Source organism: Pholis gunnellus (assembly GCF_910591455.1).
Source record: "Pholis gunnellus genome assembly, chromosome: 12".
Taxonomy (NCBI): domain Eukaryota; kingdom Metazoa; phylum Chordata; class Actinopteri; order Perciformes; family Pholidae; genus Pholis; species Pholis gunnellus.
Genome location: NC_136539.1, coordinates 5,292,509 through 5,314,255, shown reverse-complemented (window position 1 = coordinate 5,314,255; position 21,747 = coordinate 5,292,509). Strand labels below are relative to the sequence as shown.

At 42.3% G+C, this 21,747-nt stretch overlaps 1 protein-coding gene across 2 annotated transcripts; it reads left to right on the top strand.

The window, feature by feature from the left end:
- Nucleotides 1–904: 904 nt before the first annotated feature.
- Nucleotides 905–21,699, top strand: itga4 (integrin alpha 4). Of its 2 annotated transcripts, none has more exons than XM_079170551.1 (29): nt 905–1,149; nt 2,439–2,639; nt 2,975–3,093; nt 3,469–3,569; nt 4,140–4,272; nt 4,481–4,548; nt 4,881–5,013; nt 6,810–6,895; nt 7,137–7,199; nt 7,284–7,424; nt 7,581–7,689; nt 9,936–10,030; nt 10,577–10,667; nt 10,749–10,794; nt 11,107–11,261; nt 11,479–11,633; nt 11,771–11,923; nt 13,177–13,253; nt 14,255–14,396; nt 14,859–14,957; nt 15,601–15,677; nt 15,786–15,875; nt 17,273–17,360; nt 17,492–17,599; nt 18,268–18,393; nt 18,576–18,701; nt 19,189–19,287; nt 19,443–19,562; nt 19,680–21,699. In XM_079170551.1, the coding sequence occupies exons 2-29, from the start codon at nt 2,452–2,454 to the stop codon at nt 19,782–19,784; spliced, it is 3,093 nt and encodes a 1,030-aa protein (XP_079026677.1). In that variant the 5' UTR covers nt 905–1,149; nt 2,439–2,451; the 3' UTR covers nt 19,785–21,699. The 2 variants fall into 2 exon arrangements, with proteins under 2 accessions (XP_079026677.1, XP_079026676.1); XM_079170550.1 differs by having other exon boundaries at nt 14,856–14,957.
- Nucleotides 21,700–21,747: the final 48 nt, after the last annotated feature.

Sequence of the window (21,747 nt, the reverse complement as noted above, 5' to 3'; positions counted from 1 at the left end):
ACAGTAATAGAAGGGTACTTTTTTGTGCCTATTTTAGGATCGTATATATATTACATTACTGGGGGATATTATTGAGCCAAATGTAAGGATGACAAAAGAAGTGAAATCACTATTAAACAATAAACAGTAGTGTCCAACAGAAACAAAAACACAAGTCACAAATACACACCACAAAAACCAGAATCAAAACCACACAAGCTACGTTATTTATATGTTGCAGCTGGAGAAGGTGGGGCTGATTTAGTAGCTTAACCTATAATAATATATCATGATTTATCAGTTGATTATTCTTATTTATCTGAGACTGCAAAGTCACTTATCAACTACCTGTAGTGTAGTAAAGAGTAGGCTAACATATTTCCCTCCCAAATGCGAGTAGAGCTATGGCAAAACATGGAAATGATATGCAGCCTACAATAGGCATTCCACCACTGTGTTCTATTGTCACATCTGTAACATCTGCACAAGCTCTGACCAACATATTCCGATTGATATTCATGACGTCATTTGTTTGCTTAATTGTTGTTTCTAAAGTTGTATCTTTGAGGAGGTTATTCTGTGTTTCAGCGTTCAGACAGTATAAATCAGATTAGAGCCACGCTGACTGCATTCACACTGTAGTGATAACTGAAGAGGAAACACCCCGAACACACACACACAGCCGCGTGCACACCCTCGCGCGCTTAAACGGACATTGCGCGGGTGGAGAGGAAACACCGTTACACACACGCACAGACACGCACACACAATACACTCGCGCGCACAGAGGGACGGAGGGAGGGTCTCCGCGCGCTCACTTCTCAGTTTCATTGACTTCATCTAAAACTCAAATAAACTCTAGTTTGGGGTTTTCCTCTTCAGCTTTCTTCCACCCAGCTTCACTTGTTTCTGTCTTGTCACACAATCCCAGAGCCTCGTGCGCTCCTCCAGCCCGGTTTCACGCACGAGACGGTTAACGGACCGAGGAGCAACAGGAGGTTTCCACGAGCGTGTCACGCCGGGAATCGAGCAGGATTTAACGGAGACTTTTTGGAACACGTTGCGGCTTTAACTGTGGTTTAACATCTGCCGCCCGGAGGTGGCCCACTGATTCAACATCTGCCCGGTAGCCCACCGGACCCACAGTCTGACCCGGGATATCTGCTAACGGTACAGTAAACTCCCCGTTAGTTACACGAGACGATGACCGGTAGTCGGTTAATCAATTAGTGCTCGGGCAGAACATTATAGTGACTGACAGAGTTGATGAAGAAAAGTTTTCAGCCATAAAAACAAACATTCTCTCCTTTTAAAACCATTTATTCTAAATGTTGTATTTATGGACTGTTGGTCAGATTAAGAAAGGGGTTTAAACATTTACTGTTTCTTTATAGACATTTTAGATACAGAACTGTCATTGATTAATCAATATGAATCTGTAAATATAGCCTTATAATAAGAGTAAGGAAGGACATGTTTGCTCAGTAAGAGAACCACAGCTCAGTTTCACGTCCTGATATCAAACTTTTATTAATTACAAATATATTTAAGAAGATTTCCGTTGACACGGCCGGACCAAGAAGTTCGGGGGACCTCTGCCAAAATGTGTTCCTCCAACTGATTCTGTCTGATAACATTTTTTTACTCTGGTTTTGTAGAATAAACTATTTTCCCATGTTTTGTGTCTAAGTGATTAATGTGGACGCCAATTTTTGAAATGGGTCCAGAATTGAGGGCCAATAATCGGGCTGCAATGTAACCGCTCAAGGCAACTCCTCAAAGTCAATGTGCTTCCACTAAAAGTGCTTGTTGTCAGATTGTTATTATAAATGCCTGGCAACATTATAGAAAGCACCCAACAGAGAAATCATACGTTTTTATTTACCTTTCGCTTGTTATTGTGTCTAAACAAGTCGAATCAGCTCAAAATTCAGCCATGACAATGAAAATCTGTTCGACGGCACTAAGCTACGCTTTTTGTACTACAACACAATGAACTTCCCGACACTGCTCTCTCCAACCCTCACTCGTGTTTCCACCTTTGTCTTCTGGCTACACGTCACATGACACAACAACAAACAGCCAAAAAGTCGCCATTTAATTAGTGCGCTTTAGAGGTGCTGATAGGTAGATTGTGTTACTTTTGGACAGAGCCACGCTAGCTTTCAGTGTTTATGCTAAGCTAGGTTAACCATCTACTGAAGCTACAGGATGTCTACACTGAGGGAAATATTAAAACACAAGACTTTGCAACGTTCCATCAGATAGATATTTTATTTTATTTTAGGATATTTAGTCTGACATATTTGGTACCTTTAATATCATCACTAACATTTAAATAAAGTTATGTGAGTTTAAACAGATTATATGAGTTTGTAAAGATGGAGACGTAAAGACCCGACGTTTCTTCTGATCTCATGTGTATTGATTACTGATTTGTGTCTCTGGTGTCCCTGCAGTCTGTCGTCCATCATGCCTCCCTCAGTGGGCAGCATGTGTGTCTGCTGCAGCCTGGTCCTGGTTCAGGTCCTGGTGCTGGTCCTGGTCCATCCTGCAGCAGGGTACAGTCTGGATCAGGACCACAGTCTGGAGTTCAGCGGCCCCTCCTCATCCATGTTTGGATACTCAGTCCTGCTGCATCACCATGGAGCCCATAGCTGGTATTGATCTACCCGTGAACTTATTTTGATCTACTATTGATCCTTTGTTCATCTATTCATAGTTTGCTAATCCTCTATTGGTCTTCTGTTGATCCTCTGTTGATCTGCTAGAGATCAGTACATTTAGATCCATTTGATTATGTTAATGATGCTCTATTAGCTGCCATCACAGAAGGGCTGTGTCTGCGTGTGTTGGTGTGTGCATGCTAATTAGCCAGTCCTTGCCAATGAGAGACGCTCTTTGATGCTTCACACACAGATGCCATTCAGACACTGAGCAGACACAAAGACAGATCCTGTCTCACTGTCTCTCTGTCTGTGTCTCTGTCTCTCAGGTTGGTGGTTGGAGCCCCGGTGGCAAACTCATCCTCCAGCCCGTCGGTTCGATCTCCAGGAGCCGTTTACCGCTGCAACATCACCGCTGAGTCCCGCCGCTGCCACCCCATGCACGCTGGTGTGTTTCCGTCTGTGTGTGTGTGCTGTTGAGTCTTTTCTCCTGCATTTGAAACTCTAGCCTGTTCCTCGCACAATAGAGCAAAAGATGAGGAGCATTATCTGAAGCATTTCCTATCTCACAAAGCAAAATTAGGTAAAATAATTCTCGGATCATACAGTAGTGCAAAGCAACACACACACACACACACACACACACACACTAAGAACCGGTCTGAACATGACTAAACACAGTATAGGACTCAGATGTCTACCATGTTAACACTATCAGCTGGTCAGATGTGGCCTCTAACAGTGAAACACCAATTAATCACCGGTGAAGGCTGCATGTGTGAAACTGTTGAATTAATTTGTGTGTGTGTGTGTGTGTTTGCAGACGTTCTGCAATGTGGGAAGACGTGTGATGCAGAGAGTGATCACCAGTGGCTGGGAGTCAGTCTGTCCAGACAACCTGGAGTCAACGGAGGACATATCCTGGTAACACCTTCTTTCCCGAATGCCTTGCCTCAAATTCTCCTGAGACAAAGAATATTTGTGAAACACTCAGAGCCTCGAGGCTTGGACGCAGTTTCCACAAACGTGTCCTAAATGATTTTATAAAAACAGAAAATGATGCACATTAATGGCGGTATCAGTATAGTTTGCCTTCCACAAAAAAGAAATAGGATTCATCGCTGTTCTCCAGCAGTGACATAGCAGAGCTGTAGCTCTACCACCGTCCTGTCAAGTGTGAATAAAGCCATCATGGAACATTTACACAACACAAAGCTCTGTTTGAAAACCTCCTCTCAGGCTATTTGTGAGAGAGGCTTTACATTTAGACAGTGACTGAAAGATTAACGGCTTCCCTTCAGGTTTAAAATAGGCTGATGAACGGGCTGATAATGGTCGATACACACACACACACACATACACACTCAAACATCTCTCACAATGACGTGGGTCATGAGAATAACTACACTCAACTGCTAACTTGTGATTGTGTTATTGTCAGTAATGAGTTTGTGTCACATGGCGTTTGTATGCTCTGTGTGTGTGTGTGTGCAGGCATGTGCTCACCGCTGGAAGAACGTCTTCTACTCAAAGAAAGACGGCCAGAACCACAAGCTGCCTAACGGAGTCTGTTATCGCTATGGAAACGACCTGAGGCACGCCCAGCCCATCATTCCCTGCTACAGAGGTACACGAGCACTTAACAGTGTTTGGTGTTATAACAATGATTATTGACACTTTTCAAATGCATTGTGACTAACAGAGACCCCTCTGCAGTGTGTGTGTGTGTGTGTGAACGCAGCAGCTGTTCAGCTGCAGAAGGAAAACATTTGGGTTTTATCTCCTTGTTTATTTGTTCACCTTCACCCCTCAACATCTCTGTGTGTCTCTTACAGACCACCAGAGGAAGTTTGGTGAGGATTATGGGTCGTGTCAGGCCGGCATTTCCAACTTCCTGACAGAGGTCAGTAAGCTCCTTTAAAGTCCTCTTTGTTTTCACAGTTTCCACTGAATGTGATTCATCTTCTGTAAAACTTCAGACATACATGATGTTGTCTTTTAATCTGTAAGCTATGTGCTCTCTCATTGTTCTTCCTCATTCTCTTGAAATGTAGCAGTTTTTTTCAAGAGAACAAAGACTATCAGCTTCCTGTTACAAAAGATGAAATGTCACAACTCCCATTCTTAAGCAACAGATGTTACAGATGTTTAAAGAAATGCGTGTATTACAGAGATTTGATGGAGCTTTTTTTAAGAGAAGCACGTCACATTATATCATGCCTGTGTCTTTCTCAGGATCTGATCATCATGGGGGCCCCGGGGACGTCTTACTGGACGGGTTCAGTTCTGGTCTTTAACACGTCCAGCGGGGGGATGTCGGTGTACCTGGACGACGACGCTGGAGCCGTCAGCTTTGGAAGCTACCTAGGTAACAGATACACCTGCTACTGTACACCTCTGTACCTGCTGTAGTCACTGCTACAGTACCACAGCCGCAGAACTATGCTACTGCTGGTGCTGTTGTTCCTACCCGGCAGATACCTTCTACCTTCTTTCTTTCTTTTTATCCCCAAAAAGGTGAAACGTATCAGTCCGTTGCAGCTACTAAAGCACAGAACTCTGACTCCCAGTCTAAACAGGATGAGTTTTATTTAGTTTTTAACAAGTCCATCTCATATGATTGAATTGATACTACACAGAATATCTACACAGGCTTTTTAGTCTTGTCTATTGTGTCTATGTCTATTTTCTCCACACTCAGGCACATAACTAAAGTGATTGTGTACTCGGGTCTGAATGCTGCCAAAACGCCACTGAGCCCACAGCAGTCGTGTAGCTGAAAGCCTTCTGTGTGCTGACAACAGTACTCACAGAGGACTCTGATGATGCGCTGCCTGTAGACTGCGCGATAGCGTTCAGCTGCATAAAACCTAGTTGCATGAGACAGTTTCTATTCAGTTAGTATTCAGATATTTGGCACCTGGCGCATGAGAGGAAGCAACGTTACTGCTGGAAAGGTTTAAGGGTATCACAGAAGGAAGAGTGTTTTCTGTCCTCCCACATTTTAAATCCTTCGATAGTTGAATAGTATGCGGAGACTTTATCATGCAGTGCTGATGTCGGTCAAAAAATGACCTTAAGTTACATCTTATACAAACCAAATATTTATTTCTACTTCACATTCAAAGTGTTCACCGGCGAACCGCTGGGAGGCTTTTGTTGTGAATCACTGTAAGAAAGGCAGGTATTTATCATCAGGGTCAAGCGGGTCTCTGATAGCGGTGCTGTTGTTTGGTTAAAAAGTGATCTGCTACACAAGATAAGCATGTGTTCTGCACCATCTGGTCGGTAGAGCCGTTTTAAACATTGCAGGAAGGAATAATTGAAGAAGAAGCAGCCACACTGGGCTTCCTAAATGAAGGTATCATGACGGTAAACAGCTTACACCATGCCGCGTTGTCCTGTGCTAAAGGTGCTAGGAAGCTCTAGTGTCAAGTCTACATTTTAATCCAAACTTAAATTAATTCATCATTTTCAATTGGTTAATCCCTTCAGCCTTTTTCTGCTGCTAATCCAGGTACAGATCACTTTCATTTAATTAATTATACCATAAGAAAATTATTTTTATATACCGCTAGGAAGTACTAAAAAAAAGTATATGTTAATAAATAATTGGTCCCATATTGCCAGGTAAAACCTGTATTAAATTGCATTCTCTGTGTTATTAAAAAGGTCTTAAAAAACCTTACATTTAACTTGGTGAACCCTGCGAAACCTTGTTCACTCAACAGGAAGCTGAACAGAAAGGTGTGATGTTCTTCAGATGAGGCGTTTCTTCTCACCGTGTCAGAAAAGACTGATGTTAATAATAAGACTGATGAGTGTGTGTTGTCTTCAGTTAGGAGTGTGTGTGTGTGTGTGTGTGTGCACAGCAGTTGAACTCGCTGATCAGCACAAATAAACAGGAAGTAGCGGTTTACACCAAAGACGGAAGCTCAGTGGCTGTGGTTATTACATGTTCTCTTTGTGTTTGGTATAATCTTGGTTTCACATTTTCAGTCTGATATACTAATAATAAAGATTAAGTGTAGATGATTTACATTTTGATAAGGGCCACCAACCCAAAAGTTTGGGAATCAAGTAGTATACTCTTTAAATGAACTTGGGTACTTTCCACCACTGCAAACGTCTCAACATGTGACACTGTGTCCTGCTGTGGTTCAGGTTACGCTGTCGGAGCCGGACCCTTTTTGAGTCCTGGTACTGTGGAGGTGGTGGGTGGAGCTCCGCAATACAACCAGAAGGGCAAGGTGAGACCTTATATACAGTCCATGGGGGAGACCCACTGTACCTGTGTACCCATCTACCCGTTTACTGACTGCACTGAAAGTCTGAATGTCAGTTGTGTGTGCAACTTCAAGACAGTCGGTCTCGTTCCCGTCTCCTCTTGATGTTGTTGTGAAGTTGAGTTGCTATTGAGTTTTTGTTGGTATTGTGTAGTGTTATGTACGTGTGATGGTTGAGGTCAGTGTGTGTCTTTGTGCTGTGCAGGTCTTCATCTTCACTGTTGACAGCAACATGCTGCGAGTCGTCTCCGAGGTCTCCGGAAAAGAGGTGAGAAGCCACTTAGCGTTAGCGTCCTCCATTCAAAACAATGGTATACTTAGCACTTGGCTTGTGTGCGTTTGTTTTTCGCAGCTGGGATCTTACTTCGGCTCCAGCGTGTGTGCCGTGGATCTGAACGCTGATGGTTTGTCAGATCTGCTGGTCGGCGCTCCCATGGCAACAGGCGTCACTAGGGAGGAGGGAAGAGTCCATGTGTACATCAACCAGGGCGATGTGAGCACACACTTCAACACAAATACTACTTTAGTATTTATCTGACCCCTGACATCGGGCTCAGGTTCTTGTGTTACATGCTTCATAGTAATCTATTACTTTTGTTAAATAGACCTTTTGTGTCGTCTGTTTCCTCACAAACTGACTCTGTCTCAGGCGAAGCTGTTGGAGGCGGAGTTTCAGCTGACTGGCAGCGATGCCTACGCCGCCCGGTTTGGAGAGACCATCGCCGACCTGGGAGACTTGGACGACGACGGTTACCGCGGTAATGAGCACACCTGCACAGCCTGACCTGTCTGCTTTTATTTTGGTGGAACCATTTCAAGTATACACCACAGTACTAATACTACTGCTGCTAATACCATTACAAATACTAAAACTATTGTCACTGTTACAGTACTGCAATGTACTACATCTTCTACGATGTCTGATACTATTAATACTGCTTCTACTACCACAGCAACTACTTCTGCTACTGCAGATACTACTTACAACTTCTGGACTACTGCTATACAACTAAATGCTATTACTACTATAATTGCTGCTAATACCACAGCAAACACCATAACTATAGTACTGATAATAGTACTCCAACACTGCTTCTACTACTGACACTACTAATAAATACTGCTACTACTGTTGCCATATACTTATATTAAATATATTTATTTTAGTGCAAATACTACTATAACTACTGCTGCAACTGCAAATTCTACTGCTGTTTTTAGTACTACTAATACTACTCCTACTGTTGGTTATGCCACTGCAATGGCTCTATGATTCTACTTATAAGTATTACTATAAATACTACTTCTCTTTCCGATACTGCTAATAACTGCTAGTACTACAAACTATTACAAATACGTTACTTATTTTGATACTGCTAAAAGTTACTCTGTGCTACTACTGAAAATACTCCTCTTTCTGTTGTTACTACTACATAATACTACTGTTGTTACTATTAGTACTAGGCTACTCCTGCTAACACTACTGCAAACATACATGTTACTAATAGTACTCCAAAACTGCTTACTATTATTTCTGATACCACTACTAGCATTACTTTAAAAGCTTGTACTACTAACACTTCAGCTGCTTCAGTAGTAGCAGTAGTACTATCTTCAGTTGTCCACTAAGTATTTCCACTGGAGCAGGTGGGAGTCCACATTGCTGCTCAAGGGCACCTCAACAATGATTAGGGAGCTGCTCTTTGATTTTCTGCCCAGTTCTGCTGCCTCACAAATTATCCTACAATACTACTAATACTACTACAATACTTTGATGACTGCTACCGCACTGAACAACCAAAAACACATACTGTTGCATATTTAACGATTCTTACCAAGGGTACAAATCCACCCACCAAAAACCGTAGCTGCCACTTCCTGATAACTAACATCACTGACTTCAACACAACGCCCTCACACGTACACACACACACACACACAGAGACCCCCACCATCTGTGTGTGAAGGTTGGAGTGTGTTATTACGTTCATTAAAACTGTAATGACAAACTGTTGCCGCTCTGTAACTGAACCAGCCTTCTAATCTGCCACAGCTAGATAAGTTGTGTGTGTGTGTGTGTGTGTGTGTGTGTGTGTGTGTGTGTGTGTGTGTGTGTGTGTGTGTGTGTGTGTGTGTGTGTGTATGCTTGCGCATGGTCCAGAAAAAAAATACAGAAACTGTTTGACTTTCAGACCCTCACATCTTCAAAGGACTCAGGTTAAATATTAAAGGACCATGCTGCTGTTTTCTCACGTTTATGTACTAATCCTGGATACTTTCATCCTGCTGAACATTTTACAACAGGGCCTTGGCCACACACTGCTTTTACCAGTGACAGGCCGTGTGTTTTATACCGGGGCCTTCAGTGCTGTCCTACTACAGTTGAACCACCTCCTAATAACCTCATTATGACGCCAGCATGACGGGATGCTTCGTCATTAACGGACAATGCATATAGTCAAAATCAACATAATTAACACAATGACAAGAACAAACTCACAAGAACCAGTCACATATATTTATATGACAACAAAGCAGGTTGAATAACATAAAACCCAAATAAAACGATTCAACAGGCCTCTGCACATTGCAGCAAAACTGTGGCGCTAAAACACGCATTCCACCGCACACTCAAGGGCACCATTCAAACATTATTCACATCTCACAAACCCACCTCAGAACATTTAGACCTGACCTCCCACAGGATCAATTAACCACTTATTGACTGACAATCTGCAGCAGGTTTCAAGTCTCTGAACGTTTTGTAGATAAAGCAACATGAAGCAATGGCTACCTGGAAGGAAAGAAATCAATTTGTAGGTTTAAGTTTGAGGTAACGCTGGGGCCTATGGAGAAAATCAAATATGGTATTGTTTTGATATCACGATATTAATATAATCAATATACCGCCCAGCCCTAGATTGAGGTTAGGCTGATGGGTTAGCTAATGGAGATAGCAATAGTCCTCACAAATGCAGTAATATGAACTCCTGTGTGTGTGTAGATGTGGCGGTTGGAGCCCCACAGGAAGACGAGCTAAAAGGAGCCGTTTACATTTACAACGGCAGGGAGGAAGGCATCTCACCAACTCCATCTCAGGTACAAATAATATGCTAATAATAACAATGCTAACAAACAAATGAATACGTCAATGAATAAATAAATAGAATTATAATGGATTTTATGATTTGATTTTAGCCTTTTTTCAAGATACTTAATAGACAATTGCTGTTTATTACAACTTGGCTAATAGCTTCATTCCTATCAGTTGTATGATGGGAAACTTGTGTGTTTTGTATGAATTATAAAATTATTAGATACCTCTGTGTAGTCAAATGAAAGGATAAAGGGAATAAATAGAATAGTTTGATTCAATAAAAAGAAATCAGTCTTATTCTCAGAGCAAAGTATTGTAGATGTAGAGGTTTAGGACACAAGCGTAACCCATCGTTGCTCATTCACCTTCTGTCTACAAACTGAGTGACAAGTTTGATGTCATTAAAGATTATGCAAGGCAGGCAGTAACACTATCCTCTCACTTGAGTCTCATGATGAAGAATATTAAATGTAACCAGGATTCACTTTGCGGAGTCCGAAGATGCAATTTGAATGAACTTGTTCTGTTCTGTGTGTGTGTGTTTTCAGAGGATTACTGGATCCACTCTGGGTCGTAACCTCAGGATGTTCGGCCAGTCGCTGAGCTCTGGCATTGACATTGACGATAACGGCTACCAAGGTAACCTAAACAACCATTTCCTATGTCACAACATCCGTTATGTTGTGCAGTTAAACCAGATTAAACTCTCCGTCTCTGCAGATGTGGCGGTTGGTGCTTTCCTCTCAGACTCTGCCGTGGTTCTCAGGTAAAATCTGACTGTTCTTTTCAAACAGAACCTAGAAAAGCTCCAATTTCTGTTCTGTCTCCTTTCATACAGGTGTACAGGAAGGAAGCTTCCTTATTTTAGCTGATTTGGAAGGAAATTACACTGCAGGGGAAGCAGGACATCCTGTTTATCCAAAAACTTCCCAACATATTGTGGAAAGAAATCTTTGCTTTAAATAACAAAATTTTGTCGAAGCAGATTCCTGATTGTAAATAATAAGATCCATACTGTTTTCAAACGACTGCATTTCAGTCACTATGCTGTAATAATTTCTCTGAATGTGTCCTGTAGGACCCGTCCGGTGATTCAGGTGAAGGCATCTCTGATTCTGCCCGAGCAGATTGACCAGCGGGTGGCGCTGTGCCAAGAACACAAGACTCCAACTGTCTGCTTCAATGTTACCGTCTGCTTCAGTGTCAAGTCCAGACAGTTCAGAGGAGTTATAGGTACTGTAAACACACACACAACCCTCCAAAGTATTTAAATGCTTAGAGTATCCCTCTTATTACAGCAACATCATTGGCTGCTGGGCCTACTTACAGTTGCTAAGCTATGATTGTCCGGTTGCTGTTTGGGGGTGGGGTTCAGGAAATGGTCAATTATATTGTACATAAGTGTGTATGACTTACCTACTGACATTGAAGAGTTTCCCTCTCTCTTCAGATCTTCAATACAATTTGACCTCTGACCTCCTCCATAAACCATCTTTCCCTCATCGTTTCTATTTCCATGGCAACGGGTCAGCCAATAGCACAAGGGGGAGTGTGAGAGCCCGACATGGACAGCTCACTTGTACAACACACGTGGCTTACCAAAGGGTAAAACATCACATAATCACTTGGGCAAAAAACATATAGCTAATACTTCTAATTTGGGCGTAATACCATGATTGGATTAGTTGTGGGAATGCTAATTTTGTTTATTCCTCCTCTGTTCCTGTTTGTTTCTCCTACAGAAAGATGTGAAGGACATTTTTACTCCGATCAAGTTTGAAGTTTCTTACAGTCGCAGAGATACAAACACCCACAGAGCCTCTTCCAAAACCTTCCCTCCATTAAAACCCATTCTGCAGCAGAGTGCAGGACACCAGAATACTATCACCAACCAGGTAGCGACCAGTGCTAACTCCAGCTAGTTACAGCTTGTGCTAACACCAACGTAGTGCAGGCTAATGCTAACACCAGCTAGTTACAGCTTGTGCTAACACCAACGTAGTACAGGCTAATGCTATCTCCAGCTAGTTACAGTTTGTGCTAACACCAACGTAGCACAGGCTAATGCTAACTCCAGCTAGTTAGTTTGTGCTAACACCAACGTAGCACAGGCTAATGCTAACTCCAGCTAGTTACAGCTTGTGCTAACATCAACGTAGTACAGGCTAATGCTAACACCAGCTAGTGGCAGCTATTGCTAACTTTAACCAGGTGCAGGCTAATGCTATCACCAGTAATTTAGCCACTTATCAAAAGGAGCTTAGTGTCCCGATGTAGCGTTAATTCATTATTGGCAAAGAGCAATTTTGTCTTTCTTTTTCAAAGACGATCAGGTTACATTAACTTTTTTTCAGCAAGCCTAGAAAGTAGATCTCACAATTAATTATTTCATCTATTGATGGCTTCTCAGTTTGGTCTCAAGGTGATTATGATTTGTCATTGTAGATACATTCAGGAAACGCTCCATATTTATTTGTCACAGGAAAAAGTTAGACAAATTAGACTTTTTAAACTCCTATCTCTTTGTAATAACTGCTCAGAGTATTCATTCTTTGAATTAGCCTACATCTTTGTTACACCAACTAACTAGAAATGAATACTAGCCTACAGTTAACTTTTAGGTTGACTTATATTTACTCATATGTGCTACTGCTACTACTGTGTGCATTGTGCTGTCACTAAATTAAGAATAATATGTAAAAAAGAATAATGATAACTAAGCCATCAGTTTCGTGTTGGAACAGCTTCCGTGTCAGATTGTTCTATCCTTCACCAAACTGATCTGTGTTAAAGGGCAGGAAACAGCTAATCTGATTTCCGCTCCACCACACACACACACACGCACACACACACACGCGCATAACTGAAAATGACTTCCTGCTAATCCAGATGTGTTTACAGCTGCAGCTCATTAACCAACATCAGTCAACTCATCCTGAGTCCACACTATGTCCCACTGACTCATAAAAACTGAGCAGGGCGGGTTAACATGTAGGAATTTGCAGCTGGAGTTATTCATCAGCACATTAGTCATCATCTGTCAGGCTGGGCTCAGAGGTTGTAATGTCGTGAATGAGGAAAATTATGACATGCATTATTATTATCATTGACGTCATCAATAAACTCACGGCTTCTTTTTCTCTGCCAGACTTGGTTTGCTCGTTCCTGTTCGCTGGTGAACTGCTCGACCAACATGCAGCTGTCTGCTCAACTAGTGCTGCCACAGTAAGAAGAGTCACACACACATACATACACAGACACATACACACACAGACACACACAGACATAGACACACACACACACACACACACACACACACACACACACACACACACACACAGCAGGAAGTTGTGTGTGAATTATAAAGAAAGTGACGGAAAGATGAACAGATTAAAACGACAGCAGTATTATATTTTATGAGTCCAGTTAAAACACATAAATATCAGCCAGGAGGTTATTCTGCTCACATAAGCTAACACATGATGCTAATTAGCTGCTGGCTAATTCAGAGGATTCATTTAGCAGCAGCAGGGATTTTATTTTATTTCTAGCTGTACCATTCTGTTTTTTTATGTGTTTGTCAGGTTAATGTACCATTTTTGTGTGAAATATGCTCATTGACTTTTCTTCTCGGTCAGGATGTGGCTTACCTAGCTTAGCATAAACACTGAAGTGGCTCTTACTTAAGATAAAAAAAATATATAACTACCAAAACAGCAAACAGTGATTTTTTTGTCTGTCCGTGTGTGATATAACATGTTGATTGGTGAGCTGTAAAGATTCTGGTAGGTATATATTCAAACTACTGCCAGGCTAGCTGTTTCCCCTTCATGCTAAGCTAAGCTAACCGGCTCCTGACTGCAGTTTCATATTTAACGTGTGCAGATGTGAGAGTGCTTACCGATCTTCTCATCAAACTCTTATTTCAAAATGTTAACCTATTTCTTAATCAATATTTTTGTTGAAAATACTCCAGGTATTTTTGTTAGCAATGTTAGCCTTTGTCTCTGTGATGTGATTGGTTGTTACATTGTCAAGAAATGTAACAACAATATATCGAAGTTTATAATTTCCTTATCGTCAAAATGATTCTATAAGGGCAAACGTTACAATCATTACTTTTGCATAATCCTAGTGTTTGTTGTCATGAGTCAGTAGCTTTACTTTGATGTCGGTCGGACTGGAACATCGGTGTTGTTGTTTATCTCGTTGTTGTTTGTTGTTAGTCAGCAGCAGTACTTCGCCCTCGGCTCTGGACAGACGATCATGTTGAAAACCTCGCTGCTGAACTCTGGAGACGACGCCTTCCTGCCGAGACTGACGCTGCGTTTCCCCGACAACATCCACTACATTAAAGTCCTGCAGAACGTGAGTTCAAGTAAAAATCCTGAGGATTCAAATCCTGGTTGATTTGGCGACACCTGTGGTTACCGCTGGTAACTGCAGGTGTAGTTTGATAACCAAACACTCCACAGAGGAGCAGCTGGTAAATCTGTTCACAATGCAGCCAAACAAACTCACAGCGTTTTAATAAAGAAGTCAGACAATCATTTGCCATTTCCCATCATGCAATGAGACACCTTGATCTGATTTCATGCTGCAAGTTTTCGACACAATGGTTTATATTTTTACTGGTAATTACTGAATTAATTAATGGCTGTTGCTGAAAAAAAATCCAACGATAAATAAAATCTAAAACATGAAATCTAAAGAATTATAACTTGCTCACAACACAAACTCATTGCTCACAACTCATTAAACAAAGTGCACAAACTGTGTGTGTGTGTGTGTGTGTGTGTGTGTGTGTGTGTGTGTGTGTGTGTGCAGCAGGACAATGTGGTCAGTTGTGATGTCACACAGGAAGTCAACAGTACAACGGCAGGTGTTGACTGTAGCGTCACCAGCCTCCTCCTCTCAGCCAACGCCCAGGTAAACCTCAACCAATCACACACACCTGGATTGAAATTGTTTAGTTTAGGTTAGTGTGGTAGCATGCTAACATTAGCACAAAATGAATGGATGTCTGAACCACATTTCATGGCGATCCATTCAATGGTTGTTGAGACTTTTCACTCCAAAGCACAAATGTGAACCTCGTGGGGTTCACCAAAATCATCAGCATTAGCAGTCTGCGAACAGTGAATGTCATAAATGAATACATTTGTGACTGGGACAGACGGACATTGCCATCTTTAGAGCTACACGGTTCGCTAAAATGATCCTCAGCCCCGTCCAACTCAAAACTGCCTGTAGATCAAAGGTCAGATCCAGCGTGTCCGTACTTTTTGTTCCCCAGCGTTTTTCTGGTCAGCAGATATTTGCTGTATTTCTTGTGTCGCAATTGTTTCTGAGAGTAAATGTTGTGAAAGACGCTGTTGAAATATCTGAGTTCCCCCCAGAGATAGACTGAGCAGCTGTTTTAAGGTGGATGTGAAACGTTTAAACTTAGAGACGAAGATGAAAAAGGAGATAATACACCAGATTAGAGTCCACAGTACAGGAAGGTAAACGTGTATTGATCATCCTGCAGCTGTCCACTTGAAATCACTGACGCATTTCCTGTTTCCTGCAGTTGAACATCAACTTCCTATTGGACGTCAACCAGAACAGCACACCTGGTGACGTCACCATTCACGTCAACATTAGCAGGTAAGGACGCTTCCACAGGTGAAGAAAGTCCTCAACGGGAGTAAAAGTATAAAATCATCCACAGTAAAATAAAGTTATTAAAATGTCTTAAATCTGTTTTCTCCTCAGTGATAACTACGAGAGGGAAGAGTATCTCCATGACAACTCCGTCAGCCTCTTCCTTCCTCTCAAATATGGAGTCGACATTAACATCCACGGGTGAGTTCATTACTATTATTCCCTTTAGAATAATATCAGTAATAATCTACAGCATAGTGCACTTTTCAAATCTCAAGTGTTTCACACAAGGCAGATAATTAGAGTCAAGTTTCATTTTATGATGAAAACAAATTACACCAATTCCAGTGCTGTAAGACAGATATTTTAATAAAACATAAATGAGAGACCATTTTGCGATTGGAATCACTTCGGCCACAAAGCCGAATTGGGCCAGGGGCCTAAACTGTGGGGGCCAATGGCCTCTCCCCTACTTCCCTTGCTTGGGCCGCACACATCTTCAGACTCTGCCTTCATTTTGATCTCAACTTCACACCTGTAATGTTTCCTGACTGCATCATGCACACTATGACTGCATCATACCCACATCATACACACAACAGACTCACACGGTGGAAACAATACCAGCGTCGCTGTCGTGGCTGTCGTCTCATTTTATAGCAAAATGCAATTCAACTAAAAAGAAAAACTCAAATACACAAAGAATATGCTCTCAAATAAAAGCATGTTTAATGAAGACAGTGGACACTGGAGATACAACTATTTTTAAATGAGCAATTAAGCATTTTAATATTACTTCAAATATGCAACATGAAATTAACCATAAAAATGAGTCTCCATTGTATTCTCTGTCCTCGTGTGCACAGTCCCAGCCAACACACACTAATCACCTGCTTCCTCTTGATCTGATCTCCATCTACAGTAAAGAAACAAACTATGAGACTCACACAAGAGGAGATCACCTCAATAACTGAGGCTCATTGCTGAGAAATATAGCAACTGTATTCCACTTATTTAAGAAATAAAGTATTAAAGTAGCAACAGGAAGGGGAGGCGTGGTAGTATTGGCTCTAACTTTTACATCTAGTACTAGTACCGCTACAACATTAGCCTTTAGCTTCAGCTTTTATTCATTCTTTATCATTTATTTACAGAAGACAATTACAAATACTTAACAACAAAATGCTTCAAGGAAACAAACTAAATAAAATAAAACTAGATCTAAAAAACAAATGAAATTATCAGATTAATCATCAAGACAGACCTTTCTATCACCTGAGGGGGTCGTTTGCATGTTGTCATTGCTGTAGCTTTAACATGAGCATTAAACAGAAAATCTGAATATTACAGCCAAGTCAAGAAAATATATTTGTATTCTGGAATGAATGTACATTCAGCATTTAGTTTGTTTTTAATTTAACTAAACGTTTCTAGTTTTAAAAAGACAGACAGACAGTTGGATGCTGAGCCGTTGGATTGAGTGTTGCTGTGTGTTGAGCACAGAGCTCTACAGCTGGAGCCCGTGCTGTAGAGCAGCAAGGCTGAGAACACTGTTAGTGCGTGACCCCCTCACTGACCGTCTGGCGTCTGTCCTGCAGTTTTGTGACTCCCACCTCATTTGTGTTTGGAGATGAAGACACGACTCCGATTGACTGCTACGCTGAACGATTCAACTACACGTACAAGGTAGCTAATGAGCTAACGAGCAACTATTTAATACTACTTTACATTTCTACTCTATGATTCAGAGGGGAAACATCTTAGATTTCACTTCCCTTTTTGCATTTTGTTGATCTCTTGCGGTATATCGTCTGCAGGTGTTAAACTCTGGTCCCAGCAGGTCTGTAGATACTGTGGTTGACATCGCGCTCCCGAAGATCCTCACACCGAACCTACACAGACTGCTGCAGGTGGTGGACTGGCAGGTACGTCCAGCTCAAGCAGCAGCAGCAGCACAAGCAGCAGTGGCAGAAGTAGAAGTAGAGTCAGTATAAGAACTGTTTGCAGTGGATTCGAGCTCCCTCGCAGGCTTTCTGAAGACACGTTTCAACTGCCGACGTTTGAGTTCACAATTTGCTGCCATCTTTGTCGGTTACTGGAGCCAGAGAAACTGAGGTAGAGCTGGATCGTTCTGGAACGTTTCGACGCCGTGTCAGCCATTGTCGTAGCTTCCTCTTGGAGCTTACGCTCTGGTCCCGAGGTTTTTATAAAGGTCTTGAGCAGAGTAAAATAAGAAAATGTAACCAGAGGGCAGGGACTCCTGCAGATACAGAGGATTTAGAGGGTTTGTATCTACTCATCGTGCCTGGAACAAAAGAAGCAAGCAGCTGAATAAGAACTTTGCCTTAATGAAATAGTTTTAAACTGGAAAATAAATATTTAAATCAGGAAACATCTTTTCAAAGAGTAAATCAACAAGACTAAGAATCCGTCTGGACATTTAATGACAACTGTCAGAACACTCAGCCATGGTGGTCGCTGATTGGGTAGAAGTAGTTGAAGTAGTATTAGTAGTACAGTAGTAGTTGTCATGGTCACGGTAAATGAATTGGTGGATATATAGTATTAATATGAACATTTTCTCTCCCTGCAGTCGTCTCACGGTGTGTGTTCGATCAGTGACACGACTGTTTCAGTCCTGGAGGACTGTGATGTGCCTCAAGCTTCCTTCATCAAAGAGCTCGTCTTCTTCTTCTCCTCCACCTCCACCCGCAGAATGGTACACACACACCGCTAGCATGGCCAGCCGTTTGTGGCCGAGATATTGAGATGGAGTCAACGGTCACCACCCCACTGGTCTATAGTGTATGAACTTCAGTCTTTTTCTGTGTCTGTGTGTGTGTGTGTGTGTGTGTGTGTGTGTGTGTGTGTGTGTGTGTGTGTGTGTGTGTGTGTGCGCAGTTCTGTGGCCGTCGCGATGAGCTGTGTGAGCGGTTAGTGTGTCGTCTCGGTAACCTGGAGGCGGGGAGAGATGCCATCATCCAACTGGAGATCAGACTGAACCCTGCTGTACTACTCCAAGCTCCGGTAACACACACACACACCCCCACACACACACACACACACACACACAGATTACTGTTTTCACTCAAACTGTATCAGCTCATGTGTAACTACAGTGGTTGTGTGGTTGTGTTTGTGTGACTCTAACTGATGCCAAAATGCAGGTATCCTACACTCAGTACTGAGCCTGAAGGCATCCCTTGTGGATACAGACCAACAAAGCGTCTGCACTGCTAACATGCTGCTTTCACTGATCCAAACTCACCTCAGCTGATCTATGCTCAGTGACTGCAACTCAGCGCTGAAGCAGCAAAAACAAATTCAGTTTCTTTAGTGGGAAGTGTTATATTAAGGGAAGTTACTGGAAGTGTTGAGTTTCAGTTCAACAACCAATGTACTCGTCCCTCAAGGCGTAACTCACAAACAATTCACTCACACAAAGAAAACACTCAAAATCAAGAAAAGAAGTTTAAGTTCAAGAAATGAAAAGCTCCCGATATCTCCGTCTCAGGGTCGTCACGGTGTCATGAGGCTGGAGAGCATGGCGATGCTGTCTAATCCCAGAGAAGGTCCTCACACCACCCTCATCACCGAACAACCTGCAGCGCAGGTAAAACACCTCGACACCAGTCAAGACCCAACACCACTGTAGAGTCGAGCAAGAGCTCATCTAGGTCTTCAACCTGGAAATGTGTCTCCATTTCTGTACGTCTATCTATATTCTAGCTGTCCCCAGTAATCACATACTCTGTGCTACATTTACAGGTGGTGGTAGAAGCTCTTTTTACCCAGAAACCCACAACAACAGTGAAAGTCTTCATCATCGTGGTCAGTTTAGTTTTGGGTCTGATGATCCTGGCTGCTCTCATCTGGTGTCTGTGGAAGGTAAATTATATACGCTATATGTTTTTTACAATAAAGTATATTTTAATATAACGTACTGGTAAATTCCAGTCTATCGCAATATAATGGTACTGAATGGTCCACCTGTGTGCCTCTCAGGCTGGTTTCTTCAAGAGGGAGTTCCAGAAGAAAGAGGAGGAGGAGTTCAAGAGAGACAGCTGGGACTACGTCCCTAAAAACGACAAAAGAGAGAGCACTTCATAACGCCGGCTGCCTCCTCTGGCCACGACCTCTGACCTCTGACTGTAGGATGAAGGTGTTCACATTGTGACTGTGCAACAGTTCCAATGAGACATGTGTGCTGACGGATGGATGGAGTGCTGCTTATGAAAATATGGCAAGCCAGTTTGTCTAAAACATTAGAACAATACTGCTGCTGAGCGTCATCGGCCAATGAAATCCGTCCATTACGAGTCAGCTGATCTGACTCACAACAAGTCAGGTGGTTTCATCACAGACCTGACAGTGAACGTGTGATGGGTGACAACATGTCTCCAGTGAACACACCTGAACCTGAACCTGAACCTGACCTTTCAAAACTATTTTTGCCAGATGTGCCTCCACAAATACAGATGATAAAGACTTAAAGAGACGGCAGTGATGGACGGAGGATGAAATAAAAAAGGGAAGTGAACCTGAAACCACCTGTTAGAAGGCCTCCAAGCTTCCTGGAACCCATCGAGGACAGCTATCCATGACATTTTGACTCTTTTAAGAGGAAACTAATCAAAGGAAGTGACTCTCTGATGACCTTTGATCTCGGGCGATGGAAACCTGGCCTCTGATTGGCTCATAGCTCTCTGGAAAACCCTCCCTTTTGTCTGTGTACATTATTGTTTACCTGCTGACTAACGCTTCATGCACTGCTAACACACACACACACACACACACAGAGCCGTCCAGACAGAAGTAGAAGTGATGGCTGCTGGGATGTGCTGGTACCGGGTGTTTTAATGGACGCCAAACATCCTCACAGTGTCACTTCAGCCTGTTTTTACCTTATTATTTTGAGTTTTTGTCATTCTCAAGGCCCGGTCAGTGAGATTTCGTGGCACTATCACTTCAAATCAATGGAGGCAACTTTAGTGAACCGCCTGTAGGTGTCACGAAGACTTCTCTTCCACTTTCCTATCATGTGACATAAAGTTAGGCTTCAATAGTTTCTGCTTGTTTGGAGATACATTTAACTTATGCGCTTTTTGAGATGCTTAAAGATGCTTCACGTGAAAAATGTAATCCTGTAAGAACGCATATGTACCACAGTCTCACTGGAACTGATCTTGGACCACTTGGTTCAGGTTAATCCAGATCAGGCGGCAACCTTCGGTTTTGCCGAGTGAAGCCGATGCGGAAGTGTCTTAAAACGTGCTTTCTCTCTAAAGACCAGCAGGGGGCGACTTCTCTGGTTGCAAAAAGAAATCAGGATTGTATGGAAGTCTATGAGAAAATGAGTCCATACAGCAGGGTATGATTTAGGGCGGGGCTACCTTGTGATTGACAGGTCGCTGCCGCTACCAGAGCTGTCACTCCTCCACAGTCCGAATATGGTAACGTATGTTCATCGGCTGCAAAAAAGCCAAGATGGCGACGGTATAATCGCCGAACTCGAGGCTTCAGAACGTCGGTCCACAAACCAAAGAGTGACGTCACGATGACTACGTCCACTTCTTAGACACAGTCTGTGATCCAGATATACTTCCTTGTAAAAAGCTTCAATGTCACCAACTTCTGTGATGAAGCGCTTCTGGATCCGGACTAAACCATCGGTGTGAAGTCACAGTAACAGAAGCAGCGCATCGGCTCACAGCCACAGGGTTGAATGTTCTAAAGCCGCTTTAACTGTCTGTATTTTGTGAATGCAGACAGTTAAAACTGCTGCCACCCTCCATTCTGTTCCATCTATTTAGTACAAATGCACATCACACAGAGATGTTTTTAATATTGTTTTATTTTTATGTGAAGTTGTTCTGCACTGGAGAGTCTCACTGCTTTTATCAACACTTTTCTATTAAAATGAAGGGTTTTCTATTTAAACAACTTTTTCTTGTGTTTTTTAATCATCATGATTGCAGCTGTTACACTAAAGAACTGCGTTATCTGACTTTAAAAAGAGTTTCTAATACACAAACTAACAGCTCTGTTCATACAGTCTGCTCGACTATCACCA